The 17,940-nt window shown below is 54.5% G+C and overlaps 2 protein-coding genes and 1 long non-coding RNA gene across 5 annotated transcripts; 1 reads left to right on the forward strand and 2 right to left on the reverse strand.

Annotated features, from left to right (window-relative positions):
* Positions 1-2,124: 2,124 nt before the first annotated feature.
* KLK10 (kallikrein related peptidase 10) lies at positions 2,125-9,117 on the reverse strand. 2 transcript variants are annotated; one of them, XM_054466045.2, is made up of 6 exons: positions 8,999-9,117; positions 8,415-8,511; positions 6,519-6,699; positions 5,324-5,598; positions 4,814-4,947; positions 2,125-4,348 (listed from the first exon to the last, which is right to left on the reverse strand). In XM_054466045.2, the coding sequence occupies exons 2-6, from the start codon at positions 8,500-8,502 to the stop codon at positions 4,196-4,198; spliced, it is 831 nt and encodes a 276-aa protein (XP_054322020.2). In that variant the 5' UTR covers positions 8,503-8,511; positions 8,999-9,117; the 3' UTR covers positions 2,125-4,195. The 2 variants fall into 2 exon arrangements, with proteins under 2 accessions (XP_054322020.2, XP_054322022.2); XM_054466047.2 differs by having other exon boundaries at positions 8,415-8,514.
* Positions 9,118-11,574: 2,457 nt separating this feature from the next.
* Positions 11,575-17,444, reverse strand: KLK11 (kallikrein related peptidase 11). 2 transcript variants are annotated; one of them, XM_054465528.2, is made up of 6 exons: positions 16,805-17,444; positions 14,953-15,027; positions 13,998-14,154; positions 13,405-13,670; positions 12,438-12,574; positions 11,575-12,033 (listed from the first exon to the last, which is right to left on the reverse strand). In XM_054465528.2, the coding sequence occupies exons 1-6, from the start codon at positions 16,863-16,865 to the stop codon at positions 11,881-11,883; spliced, it is 849 nt and encodes a 282-aa protein (XP_054321503.2). In that variant the 5' UTR covers positions 16,866-17,444; the 3' UTR covers positions 11,575-11,880. The 2 variants fall into 2 exon arrangements, with proteins under 2 accessions (XP_054321503.2, XP_054321504.2); XM_054465529.2 differs by lacking the exon at positions 16,805-17,444 and adding an exon at positions 15,893-16,480.
* On the forward strand, positions 15,737-17,545 carry LOC134738792 (uncharacterized). The gene is made up of 2 exons (XR_010124854.1): positions 15,737-15,959; positions 16,778-17,545. It is a non-coding gene; the product is annotated as an uncharacterized LOC134738792 (long non-coding RNA).
* Positions 17,546-17,940: the final 395 nt, after the last annotated feature.

Consider the following 17,940-nt stretch of genomic DNA (forward strand, 5'->3'; position numbering starts at 1 on the left):
TCTCTGTGTCCCCGCATCACCCTGTTCCAGGCGGAACAGGGCTTGCAGAAGTCCTCAGGAGATGTTCATTGAATGAGTGAATGTCTTTCTCCATATCCTTCTTTTCCTGGTGAACTTCCACTCATCCTTCAACACCCAACCTCAATGCTCCCTCCTCCAGGAAATCTCTGAGTTCCTCAGGCAGAGTCCATCTTTGCCTCCCCTGGGCACTTAAAATCCCATCCACTTTCTCCTGCCCACAGGCCTGGTTATGAAGCTGGGTCTGGGCTCCCCTTGAATGTTCTCTCACTATGTCATCATGGTTTGGAGCATGGACTCTGGAACTGAATCATGTGTGTCCAAATCTCAATGATTAGGTGTGATTAGTGATGAGGTGTGTGGCTTTGGGCAAGTCACAAGACCTCTCTCAGTTGCTCCATCTGTTTTTTGTTTGTTTGTTTTCCAAAAAGGAATATTTCTCTGTCACCCAGGCTGAAGTACAGTGGCGCGATCTCAGCTCATTGCAACCTCCGCCTCCCGGGTTCAAGCAATTCTCCTGCCTCGACCTCCCAATTAGCTGGGACTAAAGGCGTGCGCCAAAACGCCTGGCTAATTTCTGTACTTTTAGTAGAGACGGGGTTTCACCATGTTGGCCAGTCTGGTCTCGAACTCTTGTCTTCGTGATCCACCTGCCTCAGCCTCCCAAAGTGCTGGGATTACAGGTGTGAGCCACCGCACCTGGCCTGCTCCTTCTGTTAAGTAGCAGTAATAATGAGGGTTGTTGGGGGGATTAAGCAAATTTACACACATGAAGCACAACAGTGTCTGACACATGGTAAATGTTCAATGTCTCTTCATCCCCTGCAGAAACCTGCGGTGCCTTTATCATAGCTCATTTCACCCTTGCCTGCAGTTGTCTCACTCCCTTTCCAGACAGGGAAGTCCTTGAGATCGGGGACTGGGTATCCACTATGTGCTAAGTGCCACCTTAACTGCTATTAAGAGCATTTTAGACCAGGCGCGGTGGCTCACGCCTGTAATCTCAGCACTTTGGGGCGCCAAGGCGGGTGGGTCACTTGAGGTCAGGAGTTCAAGACCAGCCTGGCCAACATAGTGAAACTCCGACTCTATTAAACAAACAAAAATTAGCCAGGCTTGGTGGCAGGCGGCCTGTAATCCCAGCTACTCGGGAGGCTGAGGCAGGAGAATTGCTTGAACCCAGGAGGCAGAGGTTGCAGTGAGCCTAGATCGTGCCACTGCACTCCAGCCTGGGCAACAGAGCAAGACTCTTAAAAGAAAAATAAAAATAAAAAAAGGAGCATTTTAATAGCTACCTTTATTGACTGTGTTCTCAGTGCCTGGTGTTAGGTAAACTTTGCGTGTATATTATCTCATTTAATTATCCTTTTGTTGTTGTTGTTATTTTTTGTTTTTTGACACAGGGTCTCTGTTGCCAAGGCTGGAGTGCAGTGGCATGATCATAGTTCACTGCAGCCTCAACCTCCTGGACTCAAGTATTCCTCCTGCCTCAGCCTCCTGAGTAGCTAGGACTACAAGGTGTGCACCACCATGCGGGGCTAATTTTTTTTTTTTTTTATTAGAGACGAGGTTTCACTATGTTGCTCAGGCTGATCTTAAACTCCTGAGCTCAAGCATTCCACCCACCTCAGCCTCCTAAAGTTCTGGGATTACAGGTGTGAGCCACTGTGCCCGGCCTATCTCATTTAACTCTCACGAGAGTCTAATTAAGCAGGTGTCTCCATTTCACAGAGTGGAAACTGAGGAAGAGAGAGCATTCAAGTAATTTGCTCAAAGTCATACAGCAAAGTGATTGAAATGCATTTCCTTCTCTACCTGGTGAACTTCTACTTATCCTTTAAACCCCTGCACAAATTTCCCCTCATTGAGAAGCCTTTCCTGACTCTTTCAGGCACAGCCTGTGGACTTGGTGTGGTGCACCCCATACCCCCTTCTGTTACAGCACTGATCTATTTGTGTTATGTGTTCACACAGCAACGGGGGTGACTTCTGTGTGCCGGGCACAATACAGGTGCTTAGAAAATCACAGTGAACAAATATCTGAATCACCGGCCTCACGGAATTTGTGGGGAAGGGTGACGTAGACCATTATCTAGTAAACATAAATGAGATAATTTCAGGTATAATAGGTGCTATTAAAAAAAATAAACAGAGCATCAGGACTGGATGACCAAAAGTGGACTCCTATAGCCTGGGCAATTCAGGACGGCCTCCCGGAGGAGGTGACTTTTGAGTGGAGACCTGAATGACAGGAATGTAAGGCTGGCCTGTCTCCCCGACCTAACTAGCAGCTCCTTGAGGGTAGTGCCTGGTCTGATTCATCTTTGAGGCCTGGCATAAGACGTGGCTCGATAAACATTGTGGAGTGACTAAAGGGATGGGTGAGTTGCCTTTAAAAATGAATCGAGTTTTCAAATTTCCACTGACCTCGCTTCTGATCTTTGGATGACAAACTCAGCTGATATGCCTGACTGACATTTCCTGGGTGTGCTAATGGAGGCAGAATAGGAAAGATGCCACGGAAGGGAGCTGTGTACCAGACTCTGTGCTCAGACCTTGTACATCAACCTCCTGTAGGCTTTGCAGGGGGAGGGACCTTGTGATCACCCTTACGTATGTCCCCAGCACCCAGCACTGGGCCTGGCACATAATAGATGCTCCATAAATTGGTAACTGAAAGGACAAACAAACAAACAAACAAACAAAAAAACCCCATGCTGGGCAATTTCTGTTGTGCCTATATTCAGCTAGCTTATGTTACTGCTTCAAAGTTCAGGATAAGCTGAGACACTCAAACTTCTTTTTTTGAGATAGAGTTTCGCTCTTTCATCCAGGCTGGAGTGCAATGGTGCAGTTTCAGCTCACTGCAACCTCCGCCCCCCAGGTTCAAGTGATTCTTCTGCCTCAGCCTCCCAAGTAGATGGGATTATAGGCGCCTGCCACCACGCCTGGCTAGGTTTTGTATTTTCAGTAGAGATGGGATTTCGCCATTTTGGCCAGGCTGGTCTCGAACTCCTGACCTCAGATGATCTGCTTTCCTCGGCCTCCCAAAGTGCTAGGATTACAGGCGTGAGCCACCACACCCAGCGGACACTCAAACTTCTATTAGCTTTACCTGGATTCTGTGTATTAACTCCCCTCCCCTCCCCCAATTTCAGGGAGAGTCAAACAATTCCTCCTCCCAAGTTTTCAGGACGAAAATCTCACAGCCAATTAATAACAGACAAACCAAAGATTTTCCCCTAAATGTCAGAGGGAGGTTTCTTGGCACAAACTGGGCAGTTGAGGTGGCAAGAGTTCCCCAATCTTCACTACCCCCTCCGCCCTCTGGTCTTAGAGGTTGGGATGGAAGCAAGGTGAGGTCCCTTGAGATCCAGTGGCCCCATGAAGGCAGAGAAGGTGCTATATGACTCAGGGGCAGCCTAGCCCCTGCCAAGACAGGAGGAACTGGTGTTGGGTGGAACCAGAAGTGGGAAACAGTGGGAGATGAGAAGGAAGTGGTTAAAAGATGGTTCCTGGGTCTTGAAACTAGGGTGGAGAAAATGATTCTTCCATCATCCCTAAGGGATGGGGATGGAAGGTTGGGATTGGGGGCTACCCTGTGCACTTCTTTCCTGGACACATGCTCTCACCGGGATGTGGTCAGATCATGACAATAGGTAACCTTTAGTCAGAGCTCACCACCCACTGTGTTAAGCCTTACATGACAATCACCATGAAGATTTACATACACATGTTATATCATAGTCTCCTCACAACATGTCTAAGAGGTAGGCATGTCATTGTTCCCATTTTGCAGATGAGGAAACTGAGGTTCAGAGAGGGCACTTGGCTTGCCCAAAGTCACACAGCGGGGAGTGGCAGAGGAAGTCAGGTTGGGTGACCCCAGTAACTGCTCTCAGAGGCTGGGCGATGACCAGCTTCTTTGCTTCTCTGGAATAAACCTTTGCCACCACTTCCTGCATTTCAGCTTCAGTTCAGGCAGAGAATGGGGATGGGTGGGGGAATGAGGCGAGAGGGGAGATGTTTAGATGTGTGGAGGGCGGCAGAGGTTTGAGCAGTGCAGACAAGGGGAGAGTTCAGCCGACTGGGGAGGAAGAGGATGGACGTCAGAGCCTCTGGGCATCTGGATCAGTTGGAGCATAACATCTGGATCAGCTGGAGCGTAGCATCTGGATCAGTTGGAGCGTATGACTTTATTGATCCAGGACATGTATTTGCAGATCTGGGTGTAAACAGCTGGATGCTGGGCAGAACCACAGGGGTAAACACCCCACGAGAGGATGCCTTGGAGGGTCTCGTCACAGACCAGGGGGCCTCCAGAGTCACTCTGGGGGTGGCAGGAAGGAGAGATCAAATAAATGTGCCAACGTGAGAGCTGTCACTTTGGGATCTGGGGCAGTGGTGGGGAAGGAAGGGATTGGGTTGGGATAAAGACGAGGATCGGATGGGGTTGGAATTAGGTATGAGACTGGAAGGTAGGAATGGAGGTGGACTTCAGGTTATGGGAGGTTGGGCTGGGGGATGAGAATGAAGACGCAGTGAGACTGGGGTTGGGATTGTAGTTCATGGAAGGTGAGGGGATGAAGATGGGCTTGGAGATGGGAATGGGGTGGGGTTAGGATGGAAATGGGATTGAGGATAGGGATGAGGAGGAGGTTAGGTCTGGGTAAGAGTTGGGGTCAAGGATGGGTTTGGGAATGGAGTTGGGGAGTGGGCACAGGGGCTGCCCTTTTTCCATAACCTCCCTGTCCTCCCTCCCAGGAGTCAGAGACTCTCCCTGTTCAGACCCTACCTGGCAAGGGTCCTGGCCCCGGTCCAGTCCGGCACATATCATGTTGTTGGTGACCACGCCAGGGTAGAAGACCTCACACTCTTTAGGGCTCAGGATAGTGACATTGGAGCAGGTCAGGCCCTTGTTGTACTTCACTGAAGGGAGAATATGCCAGTAATCCCTGGGTCCAGCCCCCAATCCTTGGGGAGCCAGGAGTCCAGATGCAAGACTGTTTCTATCTAAGCCCCAGCCCCTCCTCCTTCAGACTCAAGAATCCTGGCCCCAGCCCCTCCCCACTTAGACCCAGGAGTCCAGGCCCCCAGCCCCTCCTCCCCTCAGACTCACAGACCCAGGCATCCAGGACCACAGCCACTCCTCCCCTCAGACTCACAGACCCAGGCATCCAGGACCACAGCCCCTCCTCCCTCAGATCCAGGAGTCCAGTCCCCAGCCCATCCTTCCTCAGACCCAGGGGTTCAGGCCCTCAGCCCCCTCCTCCTGAGGTTCCGGCCTCAGAGCCCCAGCTCTTGCCTCTCCGGGCAGCCGTGGTGCCCCAGCCGGCCACCTGGCACTGGTCTCCGGGCTGGGCACAGTGGTAGGGAAGCTGCAGGGCCCGGACGCGGGGCCCCGGCACTACGGGCCTGGCCAGCTTCAGCAACATAAGGTCATGCTCATCCGTTCGCCTTGGCAGGATGGGGCCTGAGCCCTGGTGGTACTTGGGATGGACAAAAGAGCGAGTGGTCCGGCGGAGCTGCTCGCCCTGAAGAAGCAGCAGGTGGTCATCCCCTACTCGAGCCCACAGTGGCCTGGGGGAAGGAAGAGGCATGTGAAGGCAAACCCTTCATAGGGACTGGGAAAGGGGGCGGGCAGTGGCGTGAGGGCAGATACCAGGGCCGGGAGATAGGAGGGGTCTGAGGGAAGAGGGCCTTGGGGGAGAAGGGGACCTCAGTGGACATGGGGAGGAGGAATCAGTTGTTTGAGCTCTGAGGATCTGCAGGAATTGAGGAGGGCTGGGGGCCTGGACACCTAGGTAAGCCTTTCACATTTTCTTTTTTGTTGAAACAGAGTTTCGTTCTTGTCACCCAGGCTAGAATGCAATGGCGCAATCTCAGCTCACTGCAACCCCCACCTCCCAGGTTCAAGCAATTCTCCTGCCTCAGCCTCCTGAGTAGCTGGGATTACAGGCACCTGCCACCACACCCAGCCTTTTTAAATTTTTTTTTTTTTTATTTTTAGTTGAGAAAGGTTTTCACCATGTTGGCCAGGCTGGTCTTGAACTCCTGACCTCAGGTGATCCACCCGCCTCGGGCTCCCAAAGTGCTGGGATTACAGGCGTGAGCCACCGAGCCCGGCCCTACTCCACATTTTCTCTGTGGTAATACCCAGCCCTTCCTCCTTCATTGGGGACTCACGAAGTGAACCTTTTCCTTTAGTTCTAAGTTCCTGACCACACCGGACCCTGGCTTCTATCCGTTGCAGGCAACCACCTCCTCCTAGAGCTCAAGGAGAATCAGCGGGACAGGGGTGACAGGCCCAGAAATGAGGAGAAGGACCACACCGCCCCCTGGCGGCCACAGCGCAAGCCCGGTCTCTCCTCCTGCTGGAAGGACACCAGGGACCGCACCTCCAGCTGTGGGAGTTCCGAGAGCCCCCGCCTTGCCCGCTCCTCCCTGGAGGCCGCCTCCACAGCCCCCCGTGGCGTCCTCGGGGATGGATCTCCTCCTACTTGTTTCCGCAGTGCGCGGCCGTCAGCACCCAACTCTGGTCCACCAGGACACCCGCGCAGTGGAACGAGAGGCCGTTGAAGAGCGAGACCTGCCAGGGCTGCGAGCCGCGCGCGCACGGGGCGCCATAGGCTTCGGGGTCCAAGCGCGTGTCGTTTTGGGGGAGCAGCACCGCCTCTGCGGCTGGAGAAAGAAAGGGGACGGGATCAGAGCACCAAGGGCAGGGGCTGGGTTTGGGGTCGGAGCTGGGCTTTGGGACTGGACTGCGTTCGGGGACGGGGGACGCAGCCAGAACGCGAGGGTGGTAGGGAAATATTGGGGGTTTCGCGTGCACCGAAGGGAATGGGAGGAGAAGAAGCGCGTGAAAGTGGAAGGAAGCTGGGATAGGGTAGCGTGGAGTAATGAGACAGAATAGGGTGGGTCTGGAGGGCAGGGACTGAACGCAGCGCGCCTGGAGAGCTGGCTAGAACGCCGCTGGTCCATAGAGGGGCGGGGATTGAACGCGGCGGGGAGGTAAAGGAGCGGGGATAGAACTCGGGGATGGGGGAGAAGAAGGGGTGGGAATAACAAAACGGGATTGAAAACCGGGAGAGGGGTGGGGCGCAGTGGTTTACGCCTGTAATCCCAGCACTTTAGGAAGCCGAGGCGGTTGGAACGCTTGAGTTCGGGAATTCAAGACCAGCCTGGGCAACACAGCGAGACCCAGTCTCTACAAAAACAAACAAACAAACAAACAACAACAACAAAATAGTCAGTCGCGGAGGCATGCGCCGGTAGTCACAGCTACCTGGGAGGCTGAGGTGGGAGGATCGCGTGAGCCCAGGAGGTGGAGGTTGCAATGAGCCGAGATTGGGCCACTGCACTCCAGTCTGGGCGACAGAGTGAGACGCTGTCTCAAAAAAAAAAAAATAAAAATAAGCCGGATGTGGTGGTGCATGCCTGTGGTACCAGCTACTCCGGAGGCTGAGTATCGCTTGAGCCCAGGAGGTCGAGGCTGCAGTGAGCTCTGATTGGGCCACTGTACTCCAGCCACGGAGACAGAGCACGGCCCTGTCTCAAAAAAAAAAAAAAAAAAAAAAAAAAAAAAAAAAAAAGAAAAGAAAAGAAAGAAAGAAAGAAGAAAAAATAAGAGAGAAAGTAAAAGCGAGAAAGAAAGAGAAAAAGAAAGAAAGAAAGAAAGAAAAAGAAAAGGGAAAGAGAAAAAAAGTGAGGGGAGAGAGCAAAAAGCGGTAAGGCAAGACTCAGGATAAAACACGGTAGTGTGGCCGAGCGTGGTGGCTCACGCCTGTAATCCCAGCACTTTGGGAGGCCGAGGCGGGCGAATCACGAGATTAGGAGATCGAGACCATCCTGGCTAACACGGTGAAAACCCATCTCTACTAAAAATACAAAAAATTAGCAGGGCGTGGCGGCGGGCGCCTGTAGTCCCACCTACTCGGGAGGCTGAGGCAGGAGAATGGTGTAAACCCGGGAGGCAGAGCTTGCAGTGAGCCGAGATCGAGTCACTGCACTCCAGCCTGGGCGACAGAGCGAGACTCCGTCTCAAAAAACAAACAAACAAAAAAACAAAAAAACCCAAAAAGCATGGTAGTGTAAAATGGGGCGGGGCCAGGATGGGGCGGCGTAAGAGGAGGAGAAAGAACGCGGCGAAGAGTCCACGGAAGAGCGAGGATCCGGGTGGCAGAAATCGGACGGGGCCTGAGTGGGGCGGGACACCCAGGGGCCGAGCCAGAAGACGGGCCCCAGATGATTTGGGGGCGGACCCTGCTCCGGAGCTCTGGGTGGGTGCTGGGGTCTCTGGGGAGGAGAGGTGCGCGGGGCTTGGTGACAAGAACACATTCTCCTCCCGCCTGTGCCTCCCACCGGCGCCTCTCGCCGCCCTCTGCCCCCCACCTCACCCCAGAGTTGCGCCATCAGCAGCGGCAGCAGCTTCGCCAGAGCCCGGGCGCCAGAGGCGGCGGAGAGGTGGAGGTGCGGGGCTCTCATGGCCAGGATCTGCTGGGGTGTGTGCGGGGGCGGGTTAAAACAGATGCTCCGTTAGAGACCCCCACCTCGCCGTGCTCCTCCGCCTAGCCTGGGCCACCCCAGCCCGCAAGCGCCCTTTTGACCTGCCGCCGATAACCCCAGGGGCTGGCAGACGGGAGATTCGGGCTGGAACAGCGGTAATGGGTACAATTACCCTAATGACGCCCCTCGCGGCATCCTCCCGTCCTCCCTGTGCCCGAGGGGAGCGCTCTCCGCGCCCCAGCTACCCCGGCTGCAGCCACGCCGCGCCCGAGGTTTCCCCCTCCTTCACGCGCGGGGTGGGGATCCAAGGCTCCGAGCCAGTGGGAGCCTCTTTCTCAACCTCACAGCGGGGGGACTTCCGCGTCCCGCAGGTGGAGAAACCGAGGCTCTAAGCCGGCTCCTGTGGCCCGGGGGTCCCCACCCATCCTCTCGCAATCCACCCCAACCCGGGTGGGTGGGGTGCAGCTAGCTTCACCTGGGAGTCGCCGATAGGAAGGAGGGAGGGGACCCAGACGTGCTTCTGCCCTGCCTGTGGTCCGCCGCTGGTATCCTCTGCCCAGGGACCCCTGGCCGGACCTTCCCTTTTAACCCAAGGAGTCCGGAAGCTTCTCCACCCTCCCCTACCCCCACCCCCGGGCTCCCTCCCTTTCCCTCTGTCTAATTGTACCGTGGGTGAGGCTGGCACTCCTGGGTCCCAGATTCCTGCTCTGGGAGGGGCCCTGGAATACAGGCTTCTCCCAGTGCCCGAAACACCCCCTTTTCATCCCTTTTGGAAATGGCTTCCGTGGGGATTCCCCGGGTCCAGGTGCCAAGAAGGCTTCCCAGGTGCGGGGAGAGGGTTCATGTCCCCAGGAAGGCTAGGGGTGGCGGGATGAGAGGCCACAGAGCAAGAGGAAATCAACGGGAAGTGCATACCTAGAGTGACAATGTGAGAAGCCAGACTGTGGAAGAGGAAGGAGGAAGGCCTAGAGATAAAGCGGGTTGAGTAGGAGGGACAGAGGCTGGCTTGGAAAGGGAGATTGTAACAAACCAAGGCTAAAAGAGGCAGAGACAGGGAGAGAGAGAGAGAGGGAGGGAGGCGCCGAGGCTAAGACAAACAGAAACAAGGAAAGAGGGAAACCCACGCCCACTCTGTGGCTATGAGTGAGCTCTGTGTGTCCCAGTGTGCGTGTTGGGGGGCTGTGGCTCTGCCTCATACCCATGTGTGGCCATCTCACACCCTCCCTGCCATCTGTGTGCCACCAGTTGACACACAGTCCCCTGAATCACAGGAGGTCAAAGCTGCGAGGGGCATCAGCATCACCTCAGCCAACTCCCTCATCTCAGGTGAGGAGTGAGAGGCTCAGAGAGGGCAGAGACTCACAGGAGGTCACACAGCAAGTCCACTTAACAACCAGAAGGCCTTGGTTCCACTCTGGGCTCCTATTGCTCATGCCAGCCACTTCTCCTGCGAAGTGAGCAGACCGTCCCAAAAGATCCTGAGCTGGCCGGGCGCGGTGGCTCACGCCTGTAATCCCAGCACTTTGGGAGGCTGAGGCGGGCAGATCACGAGGTCAGGAGTTCGCGACCAGCCTGGCCAACATAGTGAAACCCCATCTCTACTAAAAAGACACAAAAATTAGCTGGGGATGTTGGGGCGGGCCTGTAGTCCCAGCTACTAGGGAGGCTGAGGCAGGAGAATCACTTGAACCGGGGAGGCAGAAGTTGCAGTGAGCCGAGATCACACCACTGCACTCCAGCCTGGGTGACAGAGCAAGACTCTGTCTCAAAGAAAAAAAAAAAGATCCTGAGTTCTGGATTTTCTCCGTGGGACATCCTCTTCAGAGGCCGTCTAACTCAGTGCTGCTCAGCTGAACTTTCTGCAGTGATGTTTTATATGCACTAGTTAATCCAGCCACCATCAGCCATGTGTGACTATCCAGCCTTAGAAATATCACAAGTGAGACAGAAGAGTTACATTTCTGGCTTTATGTAATTTTAATTGGAAGAGCCAGGTGCGGTTAGTGGCTACCATATTGGCCAGCAGAGGTCTCCACTACCTAATTACCTATCATGGAAGTTGGAGAAAAACAATGATAAGCTCCATTGGTTAGGTCTTAGTATGTGCAGGCTGACTGACTTCTTTACTTACTGTGTTATACTTTTGCATGCACCGTTTTACAGGAAAGGAAACACACAGAGCCTTACTCTAGGAACATCACTTGGTAATTAAGAGATCGCCTTGCTTCAGATCCTTGCTCTCTCAGCCACGTGACTGTGAGCAAGTGACTTTGCTTCTCTGTGTCTGTTTCTTCATCTATAAAATAGGTATGAAAACAGTACCGACCTCATAGGGTTTTGTGAGGACTAAGTTGATACATTTAAAAGTGCTTGGAGGCCAGGCACAGCGACTCATGCCTGTAATCCCAGCACTTTTGGAGGCTGAGGAGGACAGATTGCTTGAGCCCAGGAGTTTGAGACTAGCCGGGGCAACATACTGAGACCTCTGCCTCTACGAAAAATACAAAAATTAGCTGGGCTTCATGGCATGTGCCTGTAGTCCCAGCTACTCTGGAGGCTGAGGCAGGACAATCACTTGAGCCCAGGAAACTGAGATTGCTGTGAGCTGTGATTGTTACTGCGCTCCAGCCTGGGCAACAGAGCAAGACTGTCTCATAAATAGATTAATTAATTTAATTTTATTTAATTAATAAATAAAAGCCGGGTGGGCACGGTGGCTCACGTCTGTAATCCCAGGAGTTTGGGAGGCCAAGGCGGGCAGATCATCTGAGGTCAGGAGTTTGAGACCAGCCTGGCCAACATGGTGAAGCCCCATCTCTACTAAAAAATACAAAAATTAGCCGGATGTGGTGGTAGGCACCTGTAATCCCAGCTATTCAGGAGGCTGAGGCAGGAGAATTGCTTGAACCCAGGAGGTGGAGGTTGCAGTGAGCAGAGATAGCGCCACTGTACTCCAGCCTGGGTGACAGAGCAAGACTCTGTCAAAAAATAAAATAAAATAAAAGCCTTTGGATCAGGGTCTAGCACATAGTAAGCACTCAGTAGATTCACTCATTTAGCAAATGTTTATTGAAACCTTGATATATGGCCAGGAGCTGTCTTTGGGGCTGGGGATACAACAGAGAACAAACCAGGTGTTATCATTCCTAGAGTCACAATAGTTCAAGGCAGAATTTGAATCCAGGTCTCACTGATTTCGAACCCCAGGTTGATTAAGTGACAGCATCTCCTGTAGTCCAGGAGGTCCAAAGAATGTTCATAGAGGGTCTTGGCTTAGGGTTTCTTATTAACAGAGTGAACAGGAACAAAACACCAAGTGGAAATGGAGGGTGTTGGGCTGTGGTGGGTGGGTCCAGTCTAATTGTTCTTCATCGTCTCCTGGATCCAGTCCACATATTTGCAGACTTTCGTGTAGACACCAGGCTTTCGGGTGATCGCACACGGATCCTGGCCCCAGGAGATAATGCCTTGAAGAGAATCGTTACAGACCAGAGGGCCCCCGGAGTCACCCTGGGCACGGGGAGAGAGAACATTGGTCAGAGAAAGTGTTGAGCATGGTGTTAGCCAGGGAGGAGATGGGGACGGTGCTTAGGAGTGGGGCCCAGACAGGATGGGTAGGCACCGGGAAAGCTGATAGGTTTAGCGATAAGGCTGGGATTATGGGTGGGATAAAGGATGGGGTTAGGCTCAAAAATGAGTTTGGGGATGGTTGGAGCTGGAAATGGTGTGGAAACAGGGATGGAGCTGAAGTTTGTGCTGAGGTCAGAAACGGGAACAGGGGAAGAGATGGATTGGGAGTTGCAGGGGGCGGCTGGTTGAGGTTGGGGATGAAGTTGTGGATGTCGGTAAAGATGTCATTGAAGCTGGGGATGGCGATGGGGCTGTGGTTGGAGACCCAAGCCCTGCCCACTGACCTGGCAGGAGTCCTTGCCCCCTTCCTGAACGCTGGCGCACACCATGGTGTCTGTGATGTTGCCGGGGTAGGCGTTCTCACACTTCTGGTGCTCAATGATGGTGATGTTGGCGCATCGCAAGGTGTGAGGCAGGCGTACTGTGGAAACAGCGTGAGGGGCTGTGGGAATGAGCCCCCTGCCACCTCCCCTAATGTAGTGCTTGCTGTGACCCCGCCTCTGGGGGAATCCCCGTCCTTAGATGCAGCCAACTCACCTCTCTTCTTGTAACGATAGCAACAGCAATGCAGCAATGCCATCCAGCTTTTTTTTTTTTTTTTTTTTTTGAGACAGAGTCTTGCTCTGTTGCCCAGGCTGGAGTGCAGTGGCATGATCTTGGCTCACTGCAACCTCCGTCTCCCAAGTTTAAGCGATTCTCTTGCCTCAGCCTCCCGAGTAGCTGGGATTACAGGCACACACAACCACGCCCAGCTAATTCTCGTATTTTTAGTAGAGATGGGATTTCACCATGTTGGCCAGGCTGGTATCAAAGTCCCGACCTCAGGTGATCTGCCCACCTCGGCCTCCCAAAGTGCTGGGATTACAGGCGTGAGCCACCATGCCCAGCCTTCTAGCCAATAAATGATTTATGCCAGTTGCTTGATATACATTATCTCTAATCCAATCCTGACAGGTGGGTATAATTATTCTCATTTTATAGAGAAGAAAATCAAGATTCAGAGAGGTGAAGCTGCTTGCCTAAGGTCTTACAACAGGAGGTTATGGATGTATGACTGCATATCCCGTCCGTCTGACTCCTAGGCCCCAACTTTTGTCCCCACCCTCCCCTGTCCTGACGTTTTCCACACATCCTCTCAACTTATCCCACCATCGTCACTGTGAACCGCATCTCTGATCCCCTGAACCCTTCCACAATCCTGACCACCCCCTCCTCACCACCCCCTGCCAGGTTCCCCTCTGGAGCTCCTACACTGGGGGCTGGATGTGCTGCCCCAGCCGGAAATGAGGCAGCTGGTGCCAGAAGTGACACAGTGTGAGGAGAGGGTGAGGGGTTGCACAGCCCAGGTGATGGAGACTGGCGATGCCATCTTCACCAGCATGATGTCATTGCGGTGGTCTTTGTTGGGGAGGCTGTTGTTGAAGCCGGGGTGGGGGAAGGACTCAGTGGCTGTCCGGGTCTGCTCACAGCCCTCCTCCTTCTGGAGGTTGTGTTCCCCCAGGTGAACTATGTAGTGGCTGAGGTGGGAGAGACAGCAGTTGGAGGAAGAAAGGTCGGGGGAGACATGGGTGGGAGAGGTGAGTGACACCTTTGAGGATGAAGAAACATCGCTTTGCTTCCCACCTCTTCCACATCTCCCACCGAAGCCCCCTTCCCAGCCATAGCCCCATCCCAACCCCTTTCATCCCCCCACCTTCAATCCCAACTCGAGCCCAGCAACCTTGCTGACACTACGCATCCACGTCTCTAATCCCCTTTCCCACACCCCTATCCCTGAGCTTCTCTCCATCCATGTCCCCATTCCCAGCCCCCCTCCCCGGCACCGCCCCAGCCCCCGCACCCACGGCTTGCGGCAGTGGGCTGCTGTCAGGAGCCATCTGGGGGAGATGAGGGTTGCCCCACAGAGCAGCCGCGTCTTCTCGAACAGGGCTGCCTGCCAGGGCTGGGAATGAGGCTTGCACTCGGACCCCTTGATGATCCTGGTCTCTCCCCCTACGAGCCCTGGAGGGGTGAGAGCAAAAGGAGGGGCTCAGGAAGGAGAGGCGGTAGACCAGGAGGACTCCCAGAAATCGAGGTGGGGAGGAGAGAAAGAGAGTGGGTGGTCTGGACCCTGGTCTGGTATCCCTCTGGGTTGCCCTGGATGCTGGGGTCGGGTATTAAAGGATGAAAATACTTCCACAGGGTTGGATGCAGTGGTTCACGCCTGTAATCTCAGCACTTTGGGAGGCTAAGGTGGGAGGATTACTTGAGCTCAGGACTTCAAGATCAGCCTAGGCAAACATAGTGAGACCCCCTCCCCCATCTCTACAAACAATTAAACAATTAGCCTGGCTTAGTGGCAGGTGCCTGTGGTCCCAGCTACCGGGGAAGCCGAGATGGCTTAAGGATCACTTAAACCCGGAAAGTCAAGACTGCAGTGAGCCATGTTGGCACCACTGCACTCCAGCCTGGACAACAGAGCGAGACCTTGTCTCTGGGGAAAAAAAAAAAAAAAGGATATACTTCCATACTGGTTGGTCAGTAGCCCCTGTCCTGTGTGCTTTGATGACTGCTCCCCCAACTCCGGCTTCCTCGGCCCCTCCACGGGGCCCTTTAGGACCCCCTTGACCTCTCCTCCTTTGGCATTTAAAGGGATTATCTGGAAGGGCATCCAGGCCCTCAGGACGGCTGCTACCAGTTCAGGTGCCTTATGGGTTGTTCTGTAATTTGGAATCAGCCCTGTCACTGTCCAGACACAGAGGGTTAGGAGATCCCAGAGATTCAAGAGGGAGGCTCCTGCCCTGCCCCACCCCTGCGTACCTGTCGCCAGAGCAAGCATGATTAACTGCAGAATCCTCATGGCCTGGAGGGGGGAGGAGCGGGCCCCAGGTTCCTCTGGGAACAAGGAGGGACATGGGGCCGCATCACTTTACGGGGAAATCGGGGGGCTGGCTCATGCCCTCTCCTCTCTCCCTCACCTGCTCCCGCTCCCCACTTGGGAGAAACAAGGTTGGGGAAATCCCCTGTTTCTCACAGCACTCGGATCTCCAAACACTTAAAATATATCTTAGGTGTCTAGGGTGGCCTTGGAGAGGGCCTGGTCACAGCTAGAAGCTTCCGAGATACCAAGAACCACGTGGAAGTTGTTGGGAGGGGCTTTGAGCCGTCAAGCCATGGGCCGGCCCCCTTCAAGTCAGCCATGGGACCTCCCCGGCACATGTCAGAGGATGTTTTCCTTCTTGCCTTGAGAGCTGGCCAGGCCCCAGCAGCTTGGGGTGGAAGGACAAGGGGAACCAGACCCCGTTCCGTAGCCACCCCTTTTTCGTTGTCTTCGCAGCAGAGCAATATGGAGCCTTTGAGGTCTGCTGGGGGGGAGTAGGGGGCTCAACCCCAGACAATGTCTGGGACCCCCATCACCCGGCTTGCTGAACCCCTGTCTGCCAAATCCCTGCCCTTTTGAAGGACAGCCAAGCAAAGCTGGGCGGGGCTGGTCGAGGGGAGGGCCAGTACCCTCAGCTGCCCTGGCCAGTGGGGGTGGGAGCAGAGGGCGGGCTCAGCAGCTGAAGTCATGGAGATTAGAGGTAACTGAGGCTGGGGACAGCCATCGGAGGTGAGAGCTGTAGAGAGAGGCCAGGAACCCCCAACCAAGCAGAGAAGGACAGAGCAGAGGGAGAAATGGGCGCCCGAGTGGGACAGATGTCCTTGGGGAGGGCTGACACCTGGATGGGGAGGGACGGCTTCCCTTTCCTCCTGGACTCACGGGCTCTGGGGCTGGGGCTCTGGGGGCCCAGTGGCGGCGGAGGCGGCAGTGGCGGCAGCTACAGCAGGTAGGCTGGGTTGGAGCGCCAGGTGCCAGGCACCAGGCAGGCAGGCTGGCAGGCGGGCGGCCCCGGGCGGGCCCAGGATGACTGGCCTCCAAGCCCTGCCTTAATGCCCCGGGGCGGGGTGTGTGTGAGGGCCCTCCCCGAGGCCTCTGAGGCACTGGCTACCTGCCTGTGCCGCCTCTCCAAGCCCCTCTTCTCCCTGCGTCTTGGCCTCCCTCTGTCTGTCTGTCTGCAGCCTTCCTTTCCCTGCCCTGAGTCTCTGAATCTGTGTCTCGCTCTGTGTGTCATTCCCTGTCATTCAGTAATTCTGATTTTGTGTGATTTTTCTCTTTCTGTCCCTACGTGTCTGTCTGCCTTTCTCTGCCCTCGTCCCTGTCTCCATCTCCGCTCTTCTCTCTCTGTCTGGCTCTGTGTGGCCCTTTCTTTAATTCCTTCTATCTTTGTGTCTCTCAGTCAGTCTCTCTGACTGCATCTCTGGCAATTTGTCTCGAAATCCCTCTCCTTCCATCTAATCTCCAGCTCTCTTTTTCCTCCCGTCCCAGGCACTCCCTCTCCACAGCCCCAGCCCAGGTGGGCCCCTGGCCTCCCCTAGGCCGCTCCCTTCTCCTTTGCAAGGAGGGGGGGGTGTGCTGGGGTGTCACACAGGTGGGGCTGCTGCCAGGCACGGGGCAGGACCGGAGGGTGGGGGAGGCAGGTCAGGGCCTGTGGAAGCCGAGTCCAGGAAAGGGAACGGAGCCCTCGGCTACGCTCCACCCCAGGGCTCCTCTGGGGCCTTGCTTCTCTGCTGACCCTTCCCCTGCCCGCTTCTCCGTGCCTCCCAGGCAGCCCGAGTCCAGCTGTTCACTTACTGGCTGCTGTGAGACCTCTGCCCGATGACTTCCAGTCCTGCAGCCACCTCAACCTCTGCATCTGCGGAACCCGAGCGCGGATTCCTGCTTCTCCCAGCTTGTTTGTTTTCAGTTAGGTCCCTTCCCTTGGCTTTCCTCCCCTCTCTCCCCTAACCAGATGTGGAGTAAGGCAGGGGAGGGCCTAGGTTCTGACAGCAGCCAGCCCTGGCCTCAAACCTAGGTGCTTCCTCTTCCTGCTACTATGACTACCCTTATGACGTGGGGACAAGGGACTCCACCCCTGTGAGGCTCAGTTTCTTCATCTGAGAGATGGGGGTGACAGATCTGCGTGCAGGGGAGGTTGGGATCAGGCTTCCAAGAGGGTCCATTTGGAAAGAGCAGACTGCAGGGGAGCTCAGCAAATGTGCCTCCGCTGGTATGATCACCCCTCACTCCCTCCCTCCTCCAGTTCCCCTTCAGTGCATTTGGGGAGATGTTCTCTCCTCGCCTCCTGAGTCCCAGTGGAGACAGACTCCAAGGGGTGGGCAGGAGGATTAAAGACGTCGGCTGAGCTCTCCTGCTTTCCAAGGCTGCACTCCACCCTTCGTCTTATTAGAACAAAGCCACGTCCCACATTAAAGATACAATGTATGCTTCATTACAAGATACAATGTATGCTTCACTACAAGAAAGTAAACTGCAGTTGGCTAGTGGAAAGAATGTTACGTTTTATGGACATTGGATTAAATGGTCATAAATGTTGACTTTGCAGCTTTCATCTGGTATTTTGGAGCTAAGAATTTTCTTTTTCTTTCTCGGGTCTTTTGTGGACCCTTGAAAAGCTTATAAGCTCTGGGCACTATTTCTATCGTGCCGGATGAAGAAACATGTGTCTTATTTATATTGCTGGGTTTTTGTTTTTGAGACAAGGTCTCACTTTATTGCCCAGGCTGGAGTGCAGTGGCATGATCTCGGCTCTTTGCAGCCTCCACCTCCCCGGCTCGGGTGATCCTCCCACCTCAGCTTCCCAAGTAGCTGGGACTACAGGTGCGCACCACCACACCCAGCTAATTTTTTGTATTTTTGTAGTGACAAGGTTTCACCATGTTGCCAGGCTGATCTCGAAATCTGAGCTCAAGCCATCCTCCCAGCTCGGC

This window comes from Pongo pygmaeus, chromosome 20 (assembly GCF_028885625.2).
Source record: "Pongo pygmaeus isolate AG05252 chromosome 20, NHGRI_mPonPyg2-v2.0_pri, whole genome shotgun sequence".
NCBI lineage: Eukaryota > Metazoa > Chordata > Mammalia > Primates > Hominidae > Pongo > Pongo pygmaeus.